We start from the raw sequence: 22,881 nt of genomic DNA on the forward strand, positions 1-22,881 counted from the left end.
TTTTGGAAAAATCAAGTCCCAAACCTCAAAAACAAAGAGTTGTATAATATTGAAAACTGCAAAGATTTAAATTGATAGCAACCTTGCAGTAGTTGAAGGAGAGATGGCTCTTGTAAGTAATGTGCAGTGAATAAGTCGTTCTATTTCGTTGCCAAGGAAATAAAATGAGGCTCTTGGTAAAGGGAAGCAAGGAGGAAGACATTGCAACTGGGACAACTGTTAGCATTACATAATCCACCTGGCATGGTTATCACAAGTGTGGAACCTTGTGGATGTGTGTTTGATAGAAAATATCAAATACCTCCTGCATTTCAGTGACAGTTTGTGCTGTTGATATGGTATCCTGGTGATATGAGATCCTTTGTGTGATTCCACCAGTTGGCCCATGTGTTCTACTGTAGCTATAGATGGGGATAAACCAACCTGTCCATTTGAGTATATAATTATTTCTGATTTTTTTTAGATATTTTAATAAATAGTTGAAAGCTTCCAGAATTTTCAGAGTATTTTCCTAAGGAAGCACATGACTGCCTGTTCCTTACTGACTGATGATAATGAAAACCAAAATTATTTCATATTTGCTAAACCCCTTTTTTTCCTGCACAATAGGGTACACAGAAATTTTGACAAGCTTCTTGTAAATATATTTGTGCAAAGCTTACAGACCATTGCCATTTTTTACTCACTTCATTTAATAGTGAAGGGCAGCTAATCTGTCACAAATTCAGGGCCAAAGATCACTTTGTAATGGCTAAATCCACTCAGGCAGAGAAAAAAAATAGTTACATGCATGTGCATCAAGCACCTAAACAGGTATGTGGATGGAAAAGAAATACACTCTGAATTTTGAAAAATCTGCCAAAATTTGGAGGTTCCAGTAAAGCACATCATGAGCACCCAGTAATTCCCTAAAATTCAAGCAAGCTTGCAATCACAGGACAGTCTTCAGTGAGACATGACACAAAGTTTTAATGCCATTTTATTTCCTGCCTCTCTCTGTTTCTGAACAGGTGAGTCTGGACTAGGCAGGCAAAGCTCTCAGCTTTGGAGCCTTCCCAGTGCTGGAGTATTAGTTTTTTTGTTGGTTTTTTTTTTTTTTTTTTTGGTGTGTTTAGAGCATGACAAGAGTAACTTGAGTATCATCTTCTGTTTCTCATAAAAAAGAATGGAGAGATTCAACAGGAACTGAGTGTCTGAGAGCTGTGGGAGGGAACACCTTCGGACACTATTTTTAAATCAAAGTTCTTTCACGTTGCACTTGTTTTAAAGGAGAGAACATGCAATCAGCAAGTTCTTATCTATTATTTTTATGGCAGAAACTTCCTGATTCTTCCCTGCACCTTCCTGTGGGAGAACAAAGGGAGAGTTTGCAAGAGATTATAGTCAGTCAGGAAGGAATTTTAAGGCAAACTAGATAATGGTGAAATGGATAACCAAATTATCCCTGACAATGTTATCAGGTTAAACAAGACAGAAATCACCTTTGCAATCTCTTCTGGAATGCTGTCCCAGAAGAATGCATAATCTGCAATGGAAAGAAAAAGGTGGGCAAGGTTGGAGTTAGAACTTGATTAGATTTTGTTACATAATATATTTAGTGCAATTTGTTGTTTTCAAGATGTTGGATTTGCTGTCTTAAATTAGTCCTTTAACTGATGTCACTGAAGCCAGAGAGTGGTGCTGGCAGGGAGTGAGGCCAACTGGCCTGTAGTGCTACAGCCAGAGTCAGAACAGAACTACAGATCCAAACAACCAGGTTCTTTGATATCTGAACTTCAGCTTTGAATGCTACAAAAAATTGTGATTGAAATAGACCCATTTTGCATCATATGAGTACTTGGGGTAAAGGGCTTTAGAGCTCTTCAAACAGTTTACTGCAAATATTATTTGGTATAAGAATTTAAAGAATCCAATAATGATATATTTATATTTCCATAAACATTTAATTAACTGAGCTCTACTAAATATTTTCTAAAAAATGTTAATTATATGCTTAAAATCAAAAATCCTTGCTGAAAAGAAACAAAAATCAATTTAACTGGCTTTTAATCCTCTGTGTAATTGGAAGAGAGACTATATACTTCTAGTTACAGGAATAGTAGAAACCACTTCTGCTGTTATTTTACAATTATTTTATTTAAATGAGTTGTATTATGAAAGATTTTGCCATCAGTAGCAGGGAAGATTTTGATTATCACAGCTTGTACTTTTAAACACGCGAACTACAATTAAAAGGTTCAAGTCAGAAAAAATAAAAAGTTAATGGATACATTGCTGAAATCACTCTTTGCAATCACTCTTCTAATCATGAAGAAAACATCCTGCTCCCAGATGGACAAAACTGGCAAAACAGGAGTACTGATAATAATGAAAAAAATAGCTGGAACAACAATTTGTGCAATGAAGGGAATAAATTGTACCTAAGCTACAAAATAATAGACTCCAAGCCGGTGAGCATTTAAGCATATGTTTAATTGTAAACAGGTGAACAGTTCATCTCCCTTTAATGAGACAACTGAGAAGTCAAATGCACTTATGGGGCTGAGGCCTAACACAGTTATTATTGACTAGAGCATTAATCAATTAAGAGAGCCATAAAAAAGCAGTGGTGACTATGTACACGTTAGATATGCCTGTTTGTGCTGGAGTGTTTGACAGATTTGCTTCTTCCCTCTGAACTGTGGCAATGAGTCATGCTGTCACCAGGGAGATGGACTACAGGTGGGTTTCATAACCCATCTGGCTTTCTTAACTTCAGCTATTTAAGCTATCCAGCTAATCTCCCTCTGTAGCTCAGGGGGAAGGGAGATCTTTCTGGTTTACCCTTCCTCAGCTTTGGAGATACAGATTCTCTCTTTTGACTATAAAAGGAGCCAAGGTGACTCAGCTGAAATTAAATATGTTTAGCTGGTTACAGTTGGGCAAAATGAAGTGTTCTGGGGTCCAGTGTTAGAATAGATTAGACCACTATGCATGTATTGAACTTAATCTCATTGCAGATGATACCCATTAAGCATGAAGTTTGATTTATATTAACTCAAATTGTGCAGAATCTGTCACTAATGGCTTCCAAAAGGCTTGACATCTCTGTTACACAATGAAACAAAACATAAACAAATATAAAAGCATTAAGTTACCAGCCTGTATATTTATAACAACATAATTGCACTGCAGTCCAATTGAATTTATTTACATTTATAACCTTGTAAAACACAGCAAGCTTGAGATCAGAACAAGGGTGGACAGATATGAGCCTGAAGCCTTTCTTGCTCACAAAGCAACAACCTCCTGCATATGTTACCTGGCTGAAATGGCTTACATGGTCATTCAGGTGCATGGCCACTCATAATATGTGGGTCACGCCAGGGGAGTACCTTTTGCAACACACCTGGAGCCCAGCAAATGCTTTGCAGCTTTGGTGCTGATCCAATCAAGTACAGAAATAACTGGGAAATGACTCATGCTGAGAGGTGGATACTTGCTGTTAATCCCAGCTTTTAAAGTGTACACAGTTTGTCATCATTTTTCATTGTGGTCTGGCTGCTTTTGTTTCACGGTTGTCTGATGTTTGCTGTGGACTCTCTTCTCAGCTAATTTGCTTTTCACTTGAAAGGACGTAATCAGAAAAAAATCCTCTCAAAACCAGTTCCACTGAAGAAAAGACCTAAGCAGGAGGAGCAAATATATGAGGTAGGGCGGAGAGGAATGTGTTCTGACCCTGAAACATCTGCTCTTTTTAACGTGATGTTACAAATGTTTAACCACATGTGCATCTTTCAACCTTGAAAACCGCTAAGGCGGGGGACGTGAGGGTGAGAAAAAAATTATGGATGATACCCAAGAAGAAAGGTAATATGAAAATAACTAGTAAGGCTGAAATTATGGAAGAAATCAGATGCATTTGGGACAAATACTACAGAAAATGAGTATTTATAGTATTAATATAAATAAATATTATACAATATATATACAATATTATAGTATTAATTTATATTAATAGTATTCATCTATCTGTATGATTAGCATTTAGTATTAATTTATATTAATACTAAATGCTAATCATACAGATAGATGAATACTAGATGTAAAACCAGGAAGAAATTGCATAAATTTGCAGTTTGCAATACAGATTGGCATCATGGGTAGTCACACACTATGTCCAGTGTCACTGCACTTTTCTTATGCACAACTGGAACACATGCCCTAGTATTTTATTAAATGGGAATAGTATGTCTACTAACATAATTGAAGTATACCATGGATTTAAACTAGATTCTGAATGAAGGTTTTGTCATTAAAAAAAGCCATTGTCAAAACAGGCAAGAAATGCAGAGGCACTGTCTCATGAAGCCTTACTGTCTCATGAGGTGTTGACAGCTTCTCTGCTCACAGTTTCTAAGGGCTCTGGCAAGACAATTGTTTTTATTTTTATTTTCTGTTTGGAATGAACAGAAATAGTACTGAAGCAGAAATGGGAAACAATAAATGACATATATGTTGGAAGACCTGGCTCAGCTGTCTTAAGTTATCACCTTCAACATTTATCCGTTGCTTTACATTGCAGTAGTGCGTGCTACACTATTCCCTGTGTGTGAAACTGGAGATAACAGTCTTCATCTGGAAAAATAATGGCTGTGTGAAATGCTCCAGGGACATATGGAGGTTTTGGTCCCATCGTTGAATTAAAATAGGTGCTTCCACCTTAAACAAAGGTAAATGTGAGTTTGCTATATGTCTCAATTTTCTGTAGAGCACTGGATTGGTTGGTACTGTACTGGGTACTGAGTGCACATAGTCCCAAGCTCCCACAAAGAACTGGGATGAGTGTGCAGGAGCAGGATAGGAAGGAAGGAAGCTTCCCCACCACTCACCCAAGCCCTGGTGTGTGGTACTGAGGGAAGCCTGGGGGCTGAGGATTAGGATGTGAATAACAGCACTGAGGTGGCTTCCTGTGTTCCAGGAAGCAGAACTCTGTCCTGACGTGCAAAGGAATAAAGTTTCACAAAAGGTATTTGCCCAGTAGACCTAGCAAAGCAAAACCAAAGCCAGGTGGCCAGGAAGGCCAATGGCATCATGGCTAATGGCATCAGAAATGGCATCAGTGTGGCACCAGACCCAGGGCAGTGATCACCTCACTGTACCTGCACTGGTGAGGCCACACCTCAAATCCTGTGCTCAGTTTCCTGGCCATGCTATTCAGGAAAGACACTGAGGTGCTGGAGTGTGTCCACAGAAGGGTAACAAGGCTGGTGAAAGGTCTGGAGCACAAGTGCTGTGAGGAGCAGCTGAGGGAGCTGGGAGGATTCAGCCTGGAGGAAAGGAGTCTCAGGGGAGGCCTCATCATGTCGGCACACAGTTTGTGGTGGTGACTGGGAGTGAGGCAGAGCCTCATCCCCAGTGGGCACAGCTGTGAGAAGCAGGTGAGCAGCATTGACAGCACTGAGCCATGGAGTGCCCAGGGGCACTGACCAACCACCAAGGGGAACAGAGGGCACACAGGTGCAATGCATGTAAGATGAAGAATTTAAAAGGTTGGGCTAAACAACAAGAAGGGCAGATGCTTGGAGCCTTCTGATGAGGTATGATGTTACTCTGTATGGCTTGAAGCTTTCTGAACTTGTATGATGATACTCTGGGTATTGTGGCTGTCTCAACTACAACATCATCACTCTCTGTGCTCACCTGTAAAGAGACTGTAGCAAGGTGGAGATTGTTCTCTTTTCCCAGATAACAAGTGACAGAACTAGCAGAAATGGCTTCAGGATGTGCTGTTGGTGGTTTAGATTGGATATTGGGAAAAATTTCTTCACTGAAAGGGTGGTCAGGCATTGAAATATGTTGTCCAGGGATATGGTGAAATCACCATCCCTAGAAGTGTTCAAAGAGTGGGGGAATGTTGCACTTGGGGGTATGGTTTAGTGGTGAACACAGTGATGCTGGGGTAATGGCTGGACTCAATTACATGAGAGGTCTTTTCTAACCTTAATAATTCCATGATTAAAGGATGGAATCTTCTGAAATTTCATGTCACCTTTTAAAATCAGAGGTTTGATTAATTTCCAGGTGCCCTTCTTTAAGGACTTAAATTTCCCTTTGTGCTTTTGAATATCCAGGAGTAATCTGGAAAGTACCTTTGTCCTATGAATTTGGACAATTAGAGATAACAATTAGTAGCACAAGTCTCTTAAAACAAGAGTGGCGTTTTGCTGCGGGATGAAAGACGGCAGCAAACTCATCCCACCACCTAAGACGAATGCCTTGCGGTGTTCCCCGGACTTTCCCACCCTGCTGGCTTCCTCTGGGACGGGCAGCGGCGAGGACCTGGAGGCGGCAGGGTGGGGGAAATCCGTCCCAAACCTGCCCCCGTGCCTGTCCCTGTAAGGCAGCGCTGTCCCTTTAAAAGGCGGCGGGCGGGCGGCGGCGGCGGTGACGGCCGGGGCCATCGCCTGCCCGCCGGGTTTTCCCCCCCTTCCTGCCGGTCCGTCGCTCGCAGCCCGTTAAAAGGAGCAGGCAAGATGGCCGAGCTGGGCAGCAAGGGGGTCACGGCCGGGAAATTCGCTACCAACGTGCAGAAGAGGCTGACACGGGCGCAGGAGAAGGTAGCGGGGAAGGGGGGCATCCCCGGGATGCGGGGCTGGGCGCGGGCACCGGGGATGACAGCCCTGCCCGGAGCAGGGATGGGTCTGGCAGTGGGTGCCTGCTGGGGGGTGGCAGCTGCCTTCCCTGCCTGCGGAGCCGGGGGCCCTGTGCATCCCGAGGATGCCGGGTGTCCCCGCTGGAGCGCTGCGGGCTCGCCGGAAACATGGCATCGGCTCCGGCCGGCTGCAGGAGCGCCGCACGCTCGGCTTGGATCCGCGGATGCTTTTTGTTTCACCAGGAGGAGACCTTTGCTTGTGGCATTTAGGGTGTGCTTTATGCAGCGTTTTCGAGAGCGGCTCTGTGCTTTGCCATAGCGCTGAATGCGTAACCTCAAAGATGGGGAGGGAAAGGAGACGGGCACTCGCTCCTTATCTTCACCAGCATCGCGCGATAGTCGCTGCTCGCTGTGCTGACCTTGAGCTCCTCGTTTTGGAATGGTGGTCCAGCCGTACGGCCTCTAAACATTGTGCCGATCTGCTGAGAAGAGGGGGGGGATTTTTGAATCCCGGGAGCCCTTTCGCTGCTCTCCGCCCACCCCTGTGCCGGCAGAAGGTGCCAGGAATATGCAATGGATACTTTTCCTGTTCATCCCTCTGGCATGCTGCATCTGATGCCAGCTGCCTGCTCTGGGAAGGGATTATCGGGCGTTTTACGCAGGGACATTGATCAGCTGCTTTTATTGCGGGCACGCTCGTCTTGGTTTTCAGTGGTTTGCTGTGAGATGACATTGACTGAATAAGGACTGGTGCATCTTTGAGGGAGGGCGGGCGAGCAGATCTGCCCACTGCTGCTCGTGTTCCCTGGGAGTTATCTTTAGCAGCTAGATTTAATCTAGGAGGGCTGGGATTAAATGCAGTGCTGGCCTGAGCCTTGTACCAATCTCTGACACTGCTCAAAAACGCTGCTGGGTGAGAATGGCAGCCCAAACCACTTTTATTTAATGTTGCCCATGCTGCATCCACTACTTTTAGCTCGCTTGCTGAGATGAGGAGCATCCCTTGAACTTGTCTGACTGCTTGTAAAATTCCCCAATGACTGCCAGATCCAGTATGGAACTGCAGCAGCAAGGTCCTGGCTTCGCTCTGTACACAAGAGTGAACATGGCCACATCTGTGGTTTTCTTTATACCACTGCTGTTCCAGAGGGGACAGGACAGGGAATCTGGTCCACCTTGAACTCGTCACAGATGCTAAACTTCACTCTGTGTTAACCACCAGATGGCAACCATATTTGTAGTTAACATTAGGGTAGGTGGTAGAGCTTCTGGGCCTGCTGATGGAGTTTTATATTTAGTGGTGCAGCTTGGAACCAAGTGTGTCCTGCCAAGCCCTGCCCTCTCTTATCAAACACACACAGGTTCTTTTCCTAAGCAGGATTTTCCACAAATTTCTGTCAGCTGTTGATCTAGCTCACTTCCTTGCTCACTCCCTGGTGGTGTTTGGGGACTAGGAATGACAATAAAAATCGAGAGTTAGCTGGGTATTGCAGGTGATTTGCATGGTCTGAAAGCAGTTGTTTGTCTCTTTGGGAAGAGAAAAGCACGGCTTGTTTTGCTCTAAGGAGAAAAGGAAAACAAGCCCAAAGCACTTGCTAACACAAATTTTAGACCCTTCAGCCGTTGTTACCCTGATGCAAACAGCACAATTTAAAACTCTGGGCTGTCAAAAAAAGAAAAAAAATGGCATTGCTTGCTTCATCATCTGACTTGCCTCTTCATACTGCTGCAGGGTTCTACGTAACAATTCTTCTTTTGTGAAGCATTCAGTATTTTACCCATGAAGGATAGGTTTTTCACTGAGGAATATATGTCAGTCTTAACCTTCAGGTTGTGAGGAGAGATGCAGCTGAATATGAAGTGATGTGGAAGCACCAGTGGTTATGACACTCTACACTTGTGGTATTTAGTTATAAACTGAGATACTGTGTTTAGCAGGAAGGGTGAACCGTGGGTCAGGAGATAAGGACCAGGTGTTAAATAATTTTAAAAAAACAGTAAGCAGAAGTGTGCAGAGGTGGTTCTGCTAACAGCTTAAATATGCGTTAGATTTTTTGTGAATATACTTTGGCTAGGGTCGAAATTTTCCTTTTTGAGACTTAAACAAGCGGACTGTTCCTTTTCCATATTGTATTTTCATTTGAATCAAGGATAAAAAAGTTCTTCCCTTGAGAATATCTCCTTCTTAACTTGAGCCCTGAGGCTTTGACCTCAGCAGTTTTCTTCCTGGTGAATTTCAGCCTTGTGCTAAGCAAAGAATGATGTCTTTTTGTTCAGTGCAGAATTCACATTGAAACACTGTACACATCCTTTTTTCCCCTTCTGAGATGCCTATTATGTAAACTATGTAAGATATTCCTTCAGAAGTGCTATTTGTTTTGAGCCTTTCAGCAAAACTGTCGGCTATTTTTGGAAGACACTCGAGCAATCCCACAGGAAATAGACGATGGAATGGTCGACTTTTGCTTTTTACAATGGTCGAATGTGCTTTTTACAAAGGGGATGGACACCCATTTAACCTCCAACTCTACTCAGAGGTAGCCTCAAGTACAATACTGGGCAATAATTTGCCAGTTGTCCAGTGAAATGTATCAAATAAATTGATGCTGCTATCAAGAGGAACACACCTTGCAGAAGGAACTCATGCAACTGTTTCTAACTCATATCACCTTTTTCAACTAATTAGGATATTTAGACTGGAAGTCATGATCTATTCCTCCTAAATTTAGCTGAAGGATTTTCAGACTGAGATGTTGAGCTCTGGACTTTTCATAATTCTAAACTTTTTAAATATGAGTAAAAATGTAATGCCCCCACTGTCATGGTGTCTTAGAGGGAGCCTGGTGTTTGCAGCTCTTTTAAACTCTTCTAGTGAGGCTGTGAAGTTTTTTTTATTCTTTATGTCTGTAATCCATTATCTTGGTTAAAGTTTGTGTTTTATTTTAACACTTTGGAAAATTTAAAAAATCTCCCCAGTTTCCACAATTCCCATTTCCCTCTAATAATGTCCTGTTTCTGGATGTGTCTACCTGCATGTGCATGTTTCTGTTTTGAACAAATTCAAACAGCATCTTGATGACTCGATGCCATCCTGGGGTGAGGGTAACTCTGTGTGGTTCCAGCAGGGAGCTGAGCTCAAGGAGCAAAGAGTTGGATTTAGTATCTTGGCTGGCAGTGTCCTTGTCACAGCATCTGGCTCTTTGCTTTCCTTCTGCATGTTAGGTGGAGGTTCAGTGTGGAAAGGTGTATTGGCTGTATGGGCACCAACTGTTGATTTAAGTTGCATACAGGTTAATAACTTTGTCTGAGGAGATGAACTGTAAAGTTGACATCAGAAAAAAAGATTTTTTTTTTTCCCCCTTGGGAGCTTTTTTTGGTCTGGAGAGTAGAAAGGAATGAACTTATTTTTACTTAGACTTAGTGTGGGAAGTTCTTATCCTATAGTAGTGGTGGTCTCTCACTCTCTTTTTGTTACAAAGCTGGGCAAAATGAGGAGTCTGTGTTCTGTGACATGAACAGACTGTCGTGTTTTGTCATGGGTATCTTCTGATGTACCAACAAACCAAGGCATCCCCTTTTCTCCCTCTCCATCCCTAACCAAAGGGGAAGGCTTTGTTTTCCACATGGGACCTGCTAAAGCTTAGTTTGGAAATCCAAACTCCCTCGTGTTAGGGAGTCACATTTAGGTCGTAGACTGTGGTTTATAGTCACAGACTCTGGCTTGCCTGTTGCCATGAAATGTCACTTTGTTTTCCTGTTCTTGGCTTTGTTAATTCCACTGATGTTTGCCCACATGTGTTTGAAGTATTCCTGGTTAAACTATCCGTCAGAGCAAAGTTCTGCTCGCCTCTGGCTGCACAGTCCAAGGAGCCTGGGCTGCAGTCTTGGTCTCACAGGTTGTGGTTTGGGTGGAACTGGCTTTGCAGGAGGCATGGTTTGCATTTTGAGTTTGCCCTGATAAGACAGTTTTTGTCCTTCTAAGTCAAGCTCCAATAGGTGGGGCATTGCAGGAGGAAGCACTTGGAATAAAATTTCAGCCCTTTTGAGGCAGGTGGGAGTCCATACTAATGAGCAGTACCCAAGAACCTTAAAGCAAATCTAAATACAGCTGTTACCGGGATTGACCTGTCAGAGGCTCCCTGCTCTGTAGAAACTCTACAGGTGGGCAGGGAGCCTTTCTATATAAATGGTAGATGCAGAAATCTCTCTTACTGAGAAGTAGTAATCCATCTACCTACTTGAGAGAAATTCCTTATTAGTTTTCCTTCCGGGGTCCTTCTGTCTCTGCAAAGCTTCTATGGTTTTTTCTTGCCTTTGCATAGGGTAGGATGGGTTGGTGGCAGTCTGCCTTGTTATGCCAGTGAAGAACAAATAGCCTGAAGAGCTACAAGTATTCTTTGCCTACTGATCTGGCAGGAAAATTGATGTTTTGTTTTTTTTTTCTGAGGGACTCCCCAGATGACAAAGACGGGGCTTTTTACTTTGTTAGCTTGCTTTTTTAAGAGTGCAGGGCTTAGGGGATGGGTAGAGTCTCAAAGGTACTTTATGCCTAAAGGTTGCTGGAAAACAGGCACTGGATACAGCAGGAAGATCTGAATTAATGCCCCTAATGTTCAGATGATTCCAGTGTGAGCTCAGACTGTATTACTGGTATCAGATAATCTGCATGGTACAGGGAGGAGGTGAAATAGGAAACCAGGCTCCACATGTCTCGTTGCCCATGGAATGGTTTGACTGGCAGTGCACTTACAGTGCTGTGCTGAAGGTGCCCTTCTGTCTGGCTATTGGCAACAGATTTCTTATGTGAAGCAGAATCTCATGGATGGATGAATTTTCTGATTGGAAAAGGCCCAACCCTATTCCTTGTCATTTTATCTTCCCTGTAAGTTCTAGTCTTGCAAACAGTCCTCTTCAATGCAGTTCTTGTGAGATCAGGTTAATGAAGCTGGATCTGGAAGATCTCTTTTCTCTGTGGACTTTTAAAGAGGCTCTAGGCTGTGCAGAGTGTTTCAGACCTCATCTCTCTGGGGGAGACATCAAAGCTTGTCTGGCCTCTACCTCCATCCTGCATGCTGTTAGGCAAGGTTTGTATTTCCAGGCACAGGTGTTTGTTTTCTTTCCAACATCATGATTGTTCTTTGCACGTGGCTGTAGCCAAGCCATTGGGGAAAGCTGGGTTCAGCATCTAACTGGACTAGGGCCTTTAGAAATAACACAAGTTTTCCTTTGTTCATGACTCTTTAGACAGAGACACAAGACCCTATTGCTTGGGATCAAATGTATAATAAAGCTCTGGTCCTGGAAACATTTGGGATGACAAGAGGGTCCCTTAGGTTAACAGGCATTAGAGTGGCTGTGTTTTTCTGCTGTTGCCATGGTGACCAGACACCTGAGCTGCCCCTGGTGTGAGTTCTGCAACTTTGCAAGGATCATCTTACAGCCCTGGCTGCCTACCTGTGCACAGAGGGGTCAGCCTGTCTTCCCAGAAGTTCTGTGCTGGCACCCTGACATGATTACAAAGCCAGACTCGGTTTGCCAAGCAGAGCAGGCAGGTCTGTCACCCTGAGCTGGCCACAGTTCAGCCCCTACCTGGGCTGGCCCATTCAGGGTGTGCAGACCAGCAGCTTCTAATGGGGTAAGACTGTACTAATGCTGACCAGGAGACTGCATTCTCTACCAGAGCAATGAGATGGGAACAAACATTAAATATAAATAAAGCCTCCTTGAAGCACTGCTGGCAGGTAGAATTGTGCAAAAAGGCCCATTCTGACTTCAGGCTGTTTCAGCCTTCTCTTGAGGGTTATTTGGGTTTCCCCAGCAACTACAATATTGAATGTGTGAGTGCCACCAAACCTGTGTCATTCTGGCATCTCTTCTACTGAGCTAAAAGGGGACATCTCTCACAGGAAGGGGTTGGGAGAGGGAAGAAAGTAATTTCCATTTTCTTGCTAGTCAAAATCAATTTTAAATATGCTATTAGTTGAGTACCTAATACTGTCAGAACAGGAGAGGGGAACCCCTGCAAATTTGCCTGAGCTATTGGCAGTGGCACAGGGGATGAATAAATCTTGTCAGGTGTCTTCTCAGCAGGTGCATCCAAGTGGCTGGTGGACCTCAGACTGTTCAGGTTTCCCTGGGCACTTTCCTAGCCTCTGAAGCCATTTGATCTTCATACAGCTGGCAAATACTGCAGGGTAGGTCCTGTGCCACATTCCTGGAGAAAAACTTGAAATGTATTTATTAACAGAAAATAGGATTGATGAGGTTTTTTTTTTTTCATTTTGGTGATATTTTCGTCATGCCAACTTGCTTACATAGTTTTGTTTCTTTGCTGCTACTCAGAAAGTACCTCTCTGTAGATTTGTAGTTCTCTTTAGATTTGTAGATTTATGATGTGAAGGAACAGAAGGGAATAGAAATTCTTCAACCTACTGAAGTTGGACAATTGTTTAATTTGTTTTTTTTCTCCTTTTTTCTCTCCTTTTTTTTTTTTTTCCTGGGTTTCTCCTTTGTTATGGGGAGTCTGCATTCAGGAAAGGTTTGCCAGAGCAGGGAGTTGCATTTTGTGATGAACTTGGGACCCAGAGCTGGGGGCATTCACAGATGTAGACAGAGGTCTCGCAGAGTCACTATAAAGCAGCTTTATGAAATGAGAAATAGGTTTTGTGTTTGCTCAGATCTCTGCTAGTACACATGTGCAGCACAAAATTTTCTACTGTTTAGGCTGGGTTGGAGTGAGCTTTACTCAGACCTGTGGCTGGGGGATTGAAATGCTGACTCTCAGAAACTTCAACAGAAGTGCTGCTGGGAGAGTCCTGAAAGCCAGACAGTGTTGCCTTTCTTTCTGTCCCATTCTTTACAAGAAAGAAGAAGTCTGGGTGGCCGTGTGTTCTTAATATAGGCTGCCAGGCAGGATGGAGAGTGCGAACTTCACCAATAAGGAGAAAGCAGTGCTTAACAGCAACTAATCCCTCTGTGAAAACCATGGGCTATATTTAATCTCTTGATAGGCAGGAGTGCTGCCCTCTCTGCAGTTTCAGAAAAAAGCTGGTAACCTGTTCTGAAATTCCTTTTTTTTTTTTTTTGGGACTTCTGTATTGATTGTATTTGGTTTGTTTATTTTAAATAGGTTTGGAACTTTGTGTTAAACTTTGTTTAAGAGCTACATTAGTTTCTCAGTTGTTTCAAAGTTAGCTCTTCAGGAGGGAGATTAGAGGTTGATACAGCTGAAGTGCAAACATTTTTCACTGTGCAATTGCTAATACTCTGCTTTGGAACTGTATTAGAGCTGAATGCTTGTTTGCCAGCAGGGATGGAAAGGGAACTTCAATGGTACAGAAACTACAGTATTTGAAAACACAGCTAAAAGTGTTTACACTTTAGGTTTTGGAGTTTTTTTTTCCTTTGTACTACTTGGCTTGATTGCACATTTTATCAGGCCAGGAACAATAATGTGTGACTTAACCAACTCAGAACTGAGTTACATGGTATTTGCAGAGTGAAACAGCAGTTCTTCCCATTGGATTTACTTGGAATGGTGCTAGCAACAGATGCAAACTTATACCAAGGAGTTATAAAGACTGACGTTTGAAGAAAATGTAGATCTCTGCATCTTTTTATTTAACAGATATGCTGGTCTTGTAGCTCTCTAGCAGCCTTGTAGGTGAAATTAACCATTCTGTAAATGGTTGTAACTACTTAAGTCTTGATCCTGCCAGCTCTGTGAGTCTTGAGTGTGGAAGGACCAATCTTATTTCCTTATTCCTGCTTCTACAGTCATTGTGGGGAAAAAATGGGCAAAACCTTGAGGGGAAAAAAGAGTGTGCTTTAAAAATTGCAGGAAATTCCTTTCCTGGAATTTGAATGTTCAGCTCATTAATTTTGAATTTTCAGGCAGTAAAGTGTTGTGTTGGAGAGCTACTGTCTTTCCCCACTGTGGGTGCAATCTGACCCCTTGGTCCAAGTGTTGAGTCTGACACATGAGGCACAAAAGGCTCAAGGAGAGTGTAAAATCATTCAGATGGAGAAACACACTTGGGTTCTGACTGAAACACTCCTTAAGGTACAGCTTCCTCAGCAGAGGAGTGAAGTGGGTATTCTTCAGTGTATTGAACTGACCTCTGCAGTAGAGGGATAGTAGGGATTTTTTTTTTTGTCTGTTTAGACTGGGCAGCCATTGTGAAAGGCCAAGCTTAATTGTGTGTTAATAAACTTGAGCTAGTAAAAGGATGTACTCGCTCTGATAACGTTTCCTACATCATGCAAGCAGTCAGTATGATTATTTGTTAGTATCTGCAGTGTGATTGCATTATGTATTGCCAAAAAAGGCCATTCCCTATTCTGAAGCAATTCCAATGTAAATATTGGACAGTCTCAGTTAATAAAGACGATTCTGGTTTGTTTCAGTAAAAGTGTGTTCCAAAAGACGTAAAAGGGTTTTCAGATATTTTTGCAGAAGTTTAATATGAATTGTTTTGTAGTCAAACGTTCAGGACTGTTTTTGAATAGTAAAATTTTTGTGAAAGTAGCTGAAGAAAGTGGAAAAAGAGATTTGTCTTTCTTTGGAGAGGAAGAACAGTTTTTGTGCAGGGCTGGGACAGTAGGATTTGTTCACCTGACCGTGGTGGGAGTCAGAAGGTCAGAGGGATGACATGATCCATCAATCACAGAGCTCTGGAATGGTGTGCTGCACCCAATTGCTCATGGTCTGGGACTTCTCTGTGAATGGATGTCAGAGTCAGTTGCCAGACTAGAGCTTTTTGCCAAGCTGGAGGCTTTTGCTCTCCTTATTCTGTGACCCTTGGTGGCCATAAATAATTCAGGGAGGAAGTGTGCGTTATCAGGGCTGGATGCCCTTACTGTGAGGCTGTGGATGGAGTAGGTTAAAAGAGCTGCTTTGTCATGCTGGATGAAGGTGACTTGGAGCTGGGGTGTTTTAGCTGGAATGTCTCCCGAGCTGGCAGTCCCAAGTCTCCAGCTGAGGCCTTCATTTTTGAGGAGGCTCTTTGGGGAGCACTTTGTGGTGATTTTCCTCTCCAAAACCAGCGTGGCCCAGATTCTTAACAAGTGCTCTGGCAAAGAAGCTGATGGACTTAACACTCATTCACAGCCAGAGGACTTGCCTTATCAAGCCTGGCTCTCTAATTTACTGTTCCTTGCCCTTCAGCTCTGCTGAAGAAAAAGCAAAGGTAAAAAGGAGAAGAGCTGTTCAAAAGCTGCTAGGGAAGAACCAAGAGCTGATCATCTGTTGATCCATATGTTCCCACTTTGATGGGACAAACCACGTTCTGTAGCTCAACCTGGCCCTGGAGGGCACTGTTCCTGAATCCCCCATGGCTGATCCCTTGCAGCTATCACCTTCCAGCTCAGGGAATTGCAATGGCTGATCCAGATGCCCATGTCTTTTCTGTGCCCCATTGTGTGTGCCATGTGTTCCAAATCTGTCCTGCACTTGAGAAACTCTCATTGTTCAGCAAGGTGGTTGTGAACCTGTGAAGGAGCTGTACTGGCCTCTAAGGGCTCTGCATCCAGCCTGTCCCTTCTGGAGTCCCCCTCTAGCATTGTTTTGCCTTGTAAGAGCTCTTTGGCCCCCTCCCTCCTAGCATGCACCTGCTCCTCTATCTCTTTCTCCAGTTCAGTCATGGCCTCAAATGCCTTTTATGTTTTCCTGATTTGGTTGCTTCATTCTGCATCAGAGCCTGTGTAAAAATAAAAATACTTCATGCAAAAGTATCAGCATTTAAAATGAGTGTTGCAGAGGAGGAGGCAGAGGAATTGAGAAGGGGAATTTGTGCAAACAACACTATTTATACTATCTATTCCTCTTGCTAGTGTTACTGTTGGCTATAGATAGGGTTTAATTAAGCTATGTTAAATGCCTACCCAAGTAATAGATGTTGATGTTGCTGAAGTCCTGTTGCCTGGAATGTCACATTGGTGCCAGCTGAATTAAATGATGCCATTTGGCTTTATTAACTATAGAGCTAGGATGTAGTGGCTATCTAGCTCCACAGTTGTGCCACTTTTTTTGGCCTCTCTTTGGTGTCTGCTTAAGGCTGGGCAGAGAAGGGAGGGTGGAAATTTACCTGCTTTCTTGAGACTGAAATTTCCTCCTCCTTTATTTTCAGGATATTGATAAATACATATTTTCTCCAGTTTCTGCTTTGTTGAATAGCATGAACTCAGGAATGCAGCATTTTTAGCTGCCTGCTTTGAATAAGAGCAAACCAAGTAGAAAAAAATTGCCCCCACAGTTAAGAATGAGGCCTACAACAGCATATGGTGAGGATGGCCAGATGTCACCAGCACACCCAGCAGCTGAGGGGGCAGTGGTCTGTCTTTGGGACAGTGATAGTGATGGTAGAGTGGTACCTGTGTGCAGTTTGTGCACCCCAGGCATGACAGACTGAGGCTGACCCCGATGGAGCTGTGTCTCCTGGTGGAGCTGTGTTTTCAGCACCTCAGGAACTGGGCCATCGGATTAAGGTGTCAAGATTAAAGCATTCAAAGTCTGAAAACTCTGGCTTAAGCTCTTAATATTCTTAGTCTCCCACATCTCTTGAGGCAGGTGCCTGCTTCTGGCATTGGGTTTGTTCTGGTGGGAGAAGTGACCACTTCTGGATAGTTATCTTGCTGCCCTGTCTTCTGTTGCTGGAGCACTTTCTTTGTGTCTCCATCTGCCTGCCATAGATAAAGTCTTGCCTTTACAGACTGAAGTTTAACCTGACCCAGCTACTCCTGCTGGGGCAGCTGTTTCACATCACTCTTAAACCACCTCTGCCACTGAGATGTGTCATCTCTGGCTGCACCTTTTCCTCCTCTGTTCTGCATTCTGCTGCTCCATTATCAACCCTCTGGTTGTGCTGCTTAACCTGGTTTTCTTTCAAATCCCTCCTCTCATAGGTAGATTTGATGGCAAGTTCTGGATGAGGGACTAGAGGGCAGGAAAAAGTGTGGGAACAGGGAAAAGACAAGCAGACCACAGGGCAGTGGGATGGTGCCTGAGCTTTGCCTCTGTCCCAGCTCAGCTCAACTAGACCTGTGCTAGCACTCAACTTCTTAATTTTATGTTCTCTTTAGCTTATGTTTTGACTCTCTGAAACTCCTGACTGAAGGCTATAAAATAGATGAAGAAAAAATTGGAAGTGAAGTTTAAATCACATTTGCCCGGATTTGTTTTTATTCTCAAAAGCCTGGGTGGTGAAAAAGCAGGACATTTTCATGTCCTTAAAGATAAAGGGGGGGGGAGGGTGTGTGTGAAGAGTAAAGGATATAAGAGGGAAATACCTTTGTTTTCTTTTTAACTGTTAAAATCTGTAAAGAACAGGATAAGATAAATAAAACCCAATACTTTTTTTCCTCATAAGCTTTTGTTTAGCAAGGCAAGCTTGTTCACTTATAGAAGGGAGAAAAAAACTCCACTAAATAACACAGTGAGTTAGACCTGTAGGGAACATGACAATCAGTCAAATGTTTGGAGATGGATGGGGGGGTGGGAAGATAGATATATTTAAGAAAGAAAAAAGGACGAAATAATTCTTTTTTTTAGTTTGTTATATAATGTTGGTTATAACTGAGAACCAACCCTTGAATTCATGCTAGAACACAGTGCTTGGGCTGTACCTGCAGGGCAGGCATAATGCAAAATGACCTAAAGAAATGAGAGAGAGAGGAGTAACAAGATAAATCAACGAATGTAGGAGGAGCCTTGGAAAGGAATCTTTTGAAGGTGCTTGGGTGGCCTCGGGCTAGGCAGACACTGAACTGCATTGCAAGTGTGTGAGTGTAGCACAGTGAGAGTGCAGAGACCAAGCATCCTGCCAGGGAGACAGGGAGCTGCTTTTCCATGCTGTCTGTCACAGCCCCACTCCTGCTGGAGCACCACTTAATTTAGACTTGACTGACAAATGGAGCTAAACTGCAAAAGCTGTGGGTGAAGAGGGAGGGAGAAAATACCTAAAATGTTGAACATAGTGAAGAGACTAAAATCTTCAAATAAAAAAATCCTGATATGTCAGGGTTTGTGTCAGTACTCGATGCACGCCAGGGTCCCCAGCCAGTTCACCATCTCGAGGCTTGTCTTGTTCCTAAATGCCCTCTGTGGGAGAGGAGATGCTTGGTTTGAGCCTGGGGTTATGTAGGTAAAAGAACCTCTCATCTTAACTGATTGGCCTTTGCAGAGAGTGCTTGCAAAACATCCGGAGAGCCAGGGATTTATTTGTATCTTTCTGTAAACATGCTGTAGATTGCTTTGAGGAAAATAACTCGTGCATCCTGGAGATCTGTTCTTGTGTTTTCTTAAACTGTCAATATGGCAGTTTTCTAGAGAAAAGTGACCCTTATAAAGGCTGATATTATACATATAGAAGGGACATTAATTTTCTCTTATAACAGTGAGTACAGACTTTTAAGATAGATCTTTGCTTCTACTCAGGTTTCAGTTTAGGTCAAACAAGTGCTGTTCACCTATTTCCAAGGCTGGCTTTTTGTTGCAGTGCTTTTGGGCCAGTCTCCCACTTGCACTGACCTTTTTGTTGTTGTTGGAGCAGTTTCAGAGGTTAGTGCTACATCTCAGTCACTTCTGAAAGTCACTTGAGGGTTTTTTATGTAAGAAGCCACATCCTTAATGTTAATGTCATACCCTAATTTGCTTTGTTTGTAATATTAAGTGGCAGCAAAAATCAGTTTTTACTGTTGGATGAAAAACTGTCTTTATCCTTGTTTGTTGAATTCACTGAGTCTGAGCTCCTCAGGCTGGCAGGAATGGGTGAGAATCCTGCCCTCCTTCCAGCCTCTTCATGCACGGGGTGAGCTGGCTGTGACTGCACAGAAGGGGGAATGAGGGATGAGGCTACAGCTCACCGACTAATGAAATCTAACTGGCTCTTTTCCTGGGACAAAAGAGAGAACTGCATGATGTTACAGTTTCCCTGCCACCTGAATTCCAAGGTATTTGATAGGTGCTAACAGCAGCTTTCCATTTCTGCTGGTTCATGGTGCACCAGTTTGGTTTCTCCTGCAATGGGTGCCAAAGCCTTTTTCAGTTCCTGCACCAAGGCCAGTGAGTCAGAAAAGCAGATTGTTGTGATGGTTAAGAGTCCCAGTGTCTTCTCCTTTGGTGTTCCCATGCACTGGCTTTTTGACAATTCTGTATAGTGTGGGTGCTGATGACCTGGGCGATTTACCAGGAAAGGAGGGGAAAATCATGCTGCCAGCTCTTCTCAAGATGATTTTCTGTCACACAGCCAGAAATGATTCATCCAATGCCACTCTTAAATTAGGTGAGATGCTGTCCAGGGTGGTTGGAGGAGGGGAGGGAACACTTTGTTTTAGGACTGCAGTAAGTTGCTGTTTAGCCAGGTGTATTTGAGTATGCCTGGAAACTCAGCAAAAGTGCCTTTTCTGCAGTAGTCATGCCCTGTTCTGGGGACCCCTCTCCATAAATGGATTATTTGGAGGCTCTGGAGCATAATATTCCAAATCATGTTACCTGCAGGGTCACCATGCCCTCTAACACAACCTGCAGACAGAGAGTGGCATTGCCCTGTGTTATGTGTTCAAAGAGCATTACTCTGATTATCCAGGAGGATGGATTAATGGGAGTTAATGGATACTTGAGGAAGGAAGGAAGGGAGAGGTGCTCAGGAGGTGAATTTGAGCTGGCAGACTTGTTAGTTGGCAAAACAGTGTAGTCTGCTTGGGAAAAAGTCAACCAAAAATCAGCTCTGGGGAACTGCTCTGCCCTGAAGAACTTGAGGAGACAGACAGTAAGGTGTTTGTGTGGGAAGCTGTGTCATTAAAACTGTCACCAGTGAGTTGTGGTGTTATTTGAGGCACCCAGTAAAGTCTTCTGGAATAAAACAGGAGAAAAATAAATAGTCCCTTCTGCCCTGCCAAATCTTGGAAACTAAGCTGGAATTGCTCTAAAACCTCTGTTTCCTAGGTCCAGCCCTCTCCCATGGTGCAAGGAGCAGAGTCCTACCTGGTGGGACAGCAGGATGTCCAATGGGAGCAGTTGGATGCTCTGCCAGCCGTGGGTGGGCAGCAGGGGCTGAAGGAGGGACCTGGCCTCAGAAACCTCGTGGTGCTCAGTGTCTGAGAGCAGCACACTGCAGTGGGAGTGGCACAGGCTGCTTGAGGAAGGGAATGGAAATGTTCTCCTTGTCACAGGAGGTCTGATCCTGTGAAAGGAACAAATGTGTTTTAGGGGGCTGAACAGGAAAACAGTCCAGCTGCACCAGGGGTAATGAAGAACAGGAGGAGTGAGGGCTGGAGTGGGGCTCCAGAGGGGGAAATGAGGCTTTTTCTTCAGGGGAAATGGCCCTAGTGCCAGCTCGTGTCTAGAAAAGCGCTCCTTCAGAAGGACAGGAAAGAAAGGGGTTGCCAAAGAAATCCCTAGAGTGTGATGGTGTGCCTTGTTTTTCTGCAGCAGGTATTGGTGGGGGCTGAGTCCTGCTCTGGAACAGGTTCCTAAAGCCCCTGCTGCCCTTGGCAGAGGCTGCCTGTGCAGTGTGCCCTGCCTGTCCTCAGAGCCCTGCAGACACAGATCCACAGGCAGCAAGGAGCAGCAGCACAGCTGGGCTGCCTGGGTGAGTTAAGGTTTCACCATTATGAATGGAGCTGTTAATGAAAACCAGGATGGGACAGTGGAGTGGCAGGCCCTGGAAGTGAAGCCCTCCTTGAGAGCCTGCAGTGATGGGCAGTGGGAAGGAAAGGGACAGCTGACCTCTGTGTTGAGGGAGGAGCCCTGCAGCACATTCTTTGAGCCCAGGGATGGTGTGGGCCCAAAGCCAGTCAGGCTGTAGGTATGGAAGGGTATCAAAAGCCTTGATGGATATTTTTAGCCAGAATGAGTAGGGGCAAGGGTTGAAGGGGCCAGAAAAAAAATAAATTATTCCTGTGGTTTTTTTGTCTCCTGGTGCTGAGGAACCAGCTGTCCTTTTTAAGGGATGACTAATTCCTTGTTTCATGGAATGGAGAACAGACAAAAAAGCATTTTTTTTTTCCTCATCAGATAAAACAGGCACTTGTTTTTGGAGGTGAAATTGTCATGTTTGGAACCTGCTGCCTTTGGAGCTTCCTCCTCTGTTCCTCCTTGAGCTGTTGGTGGATCTGTGGCACTAATGTGACCCTGTAACATCCAAATCGGCTCCATCCCACATGGAAACTCAAAAGACTTGAGTAATGTCCCTTTCTTTTTTAAAAAAGTAGGGTTGGAGTTGGAGGGAAGGCTGTTCAAACAGAGAGCATGGTTCATTTGCTCTGGTCTGTTACTGTAGGGGTGGTTATCAGTGATGGGCTGTTCATAAGTCCTAAGTCCTTCCTGTTCCCTCTGTTCCTTCCTCCCATCCCTAAGATTTTGTCTGTGGTGAAGCTATTGGGGAAGATGCAAAAAGGGGAAACTGGGATCTGAAAGATGTGTAGATTCCTGTGCCATGCTTCAAGCACTCACCTGTAAGGAGTCTCTGGATGATGGGAGATTACAATGTGGAAAAGAGGCTGTGTGTTGAGACAAGAAACTCTTCTTTAATTTCTTCCTCCTGCTGCTGCCTCCCTTAGTTTTCTGACCATAGTAACCTTCTGGTGATATTTTTATTCACAGGATATTGTCTCCAGTAGTGATGGTAGCCCTGCTACTCTAACCCCATCTGCCTGTACCAACCCAGACAGATTTTTGGTGTTATCCTGAAACTGTGGCCAGGATAAGCAGGGATGTTAACAAGTGGTTGGAAACATGATGAAAACGTAGGAAAACAATCTGTTTTTGTGGTGACAGGCTGAGAGATGAAAATTCATGTGTAGTGCTTTCTGCTACCTTTGGTGTCTGGCTCTATAGCTTCCTTACTAAAACCCATTGATCTGCTTTCTGTTTGTTGCTGTCATTCTCTCTAGTGTTCCTTCTAGTCATCAGTCATGCTTGGACTGATTTTGCCATTTTTGTAAAGAAAAGAAAGGTACAAGTCAGGATATCCTTTGTTCAATCAACTGTGACTGCTCTGGGAGGCTCTTGCAGGGGGAGAAGAGGAGGAGATGTGAGGTCAGTCAGTTCCCCTGTCCTTGTGCTTTGTCCTTGGGGCATGTTGCACCACTGCAGCTCATTTCTTTGGGCTTCAGAAATAGTTCTTGCTAGGAACATGTGGGTGCAGGAAAAAAAGAAAAGAGTTTTGGAGTAGCTGTGTTTATTTACCTCTGTTAGTATATCTTGGGACCAATATCTGTACATCCTGGATGCTTCAATCCTGACTTGC

General features: G+C 43.8%; 1 protein-coding gene across 13 annotated transcripts in view; it reads left to right on the forward strand.

The window, feature by feature from the left end:
- The first annotated feature begins 6,426 nt into the window (after positions 1-6,426).
- The window catches only part of BIN1 (bridging integrator 1), a 90,345-nt gene continuing 73,890 nt past the window's right edge, over positions 6,427-22,881 (forward strand). For 3 of the 13 annotated variants that reach the window (XM_036386908.2, XM_036386909.2, XM_036386917.2), the window contains exon 1: positions 6,428-6,599. In XM_036386908.2, coding sequence (XP_036242801.1) covers positions 6,516-6,599 — 84 coding nt within the window. In that variant the 5' untranslated portion in view covers positions 6,428-6,515. Of the gene's footprint in view, positions 6,600-22,881 lie in introns of all 13 variants that reach the window. The other 10 variants (XM_036386912.2, XM_036386920.2, XM_036386913.2 and 7 more) reach the window with 6 other exon arrangements.

The sequence above is a fragment of the Molothrus ater genome, chromosome 7 (genome assembly GCF_012460135.2).
Source record: "Molothrus ater isolate BHLD 08-10-18 breed brown headed cowbird chromosome 7, BPBGC_Mater_1.1, whole genome shotgun sequence".
Lineage (NCBI taxonomy): Eukaryota > Metazoa > Chordata > Aves > Passeriformes > Icteridae > Molothrus > Molothrus ater.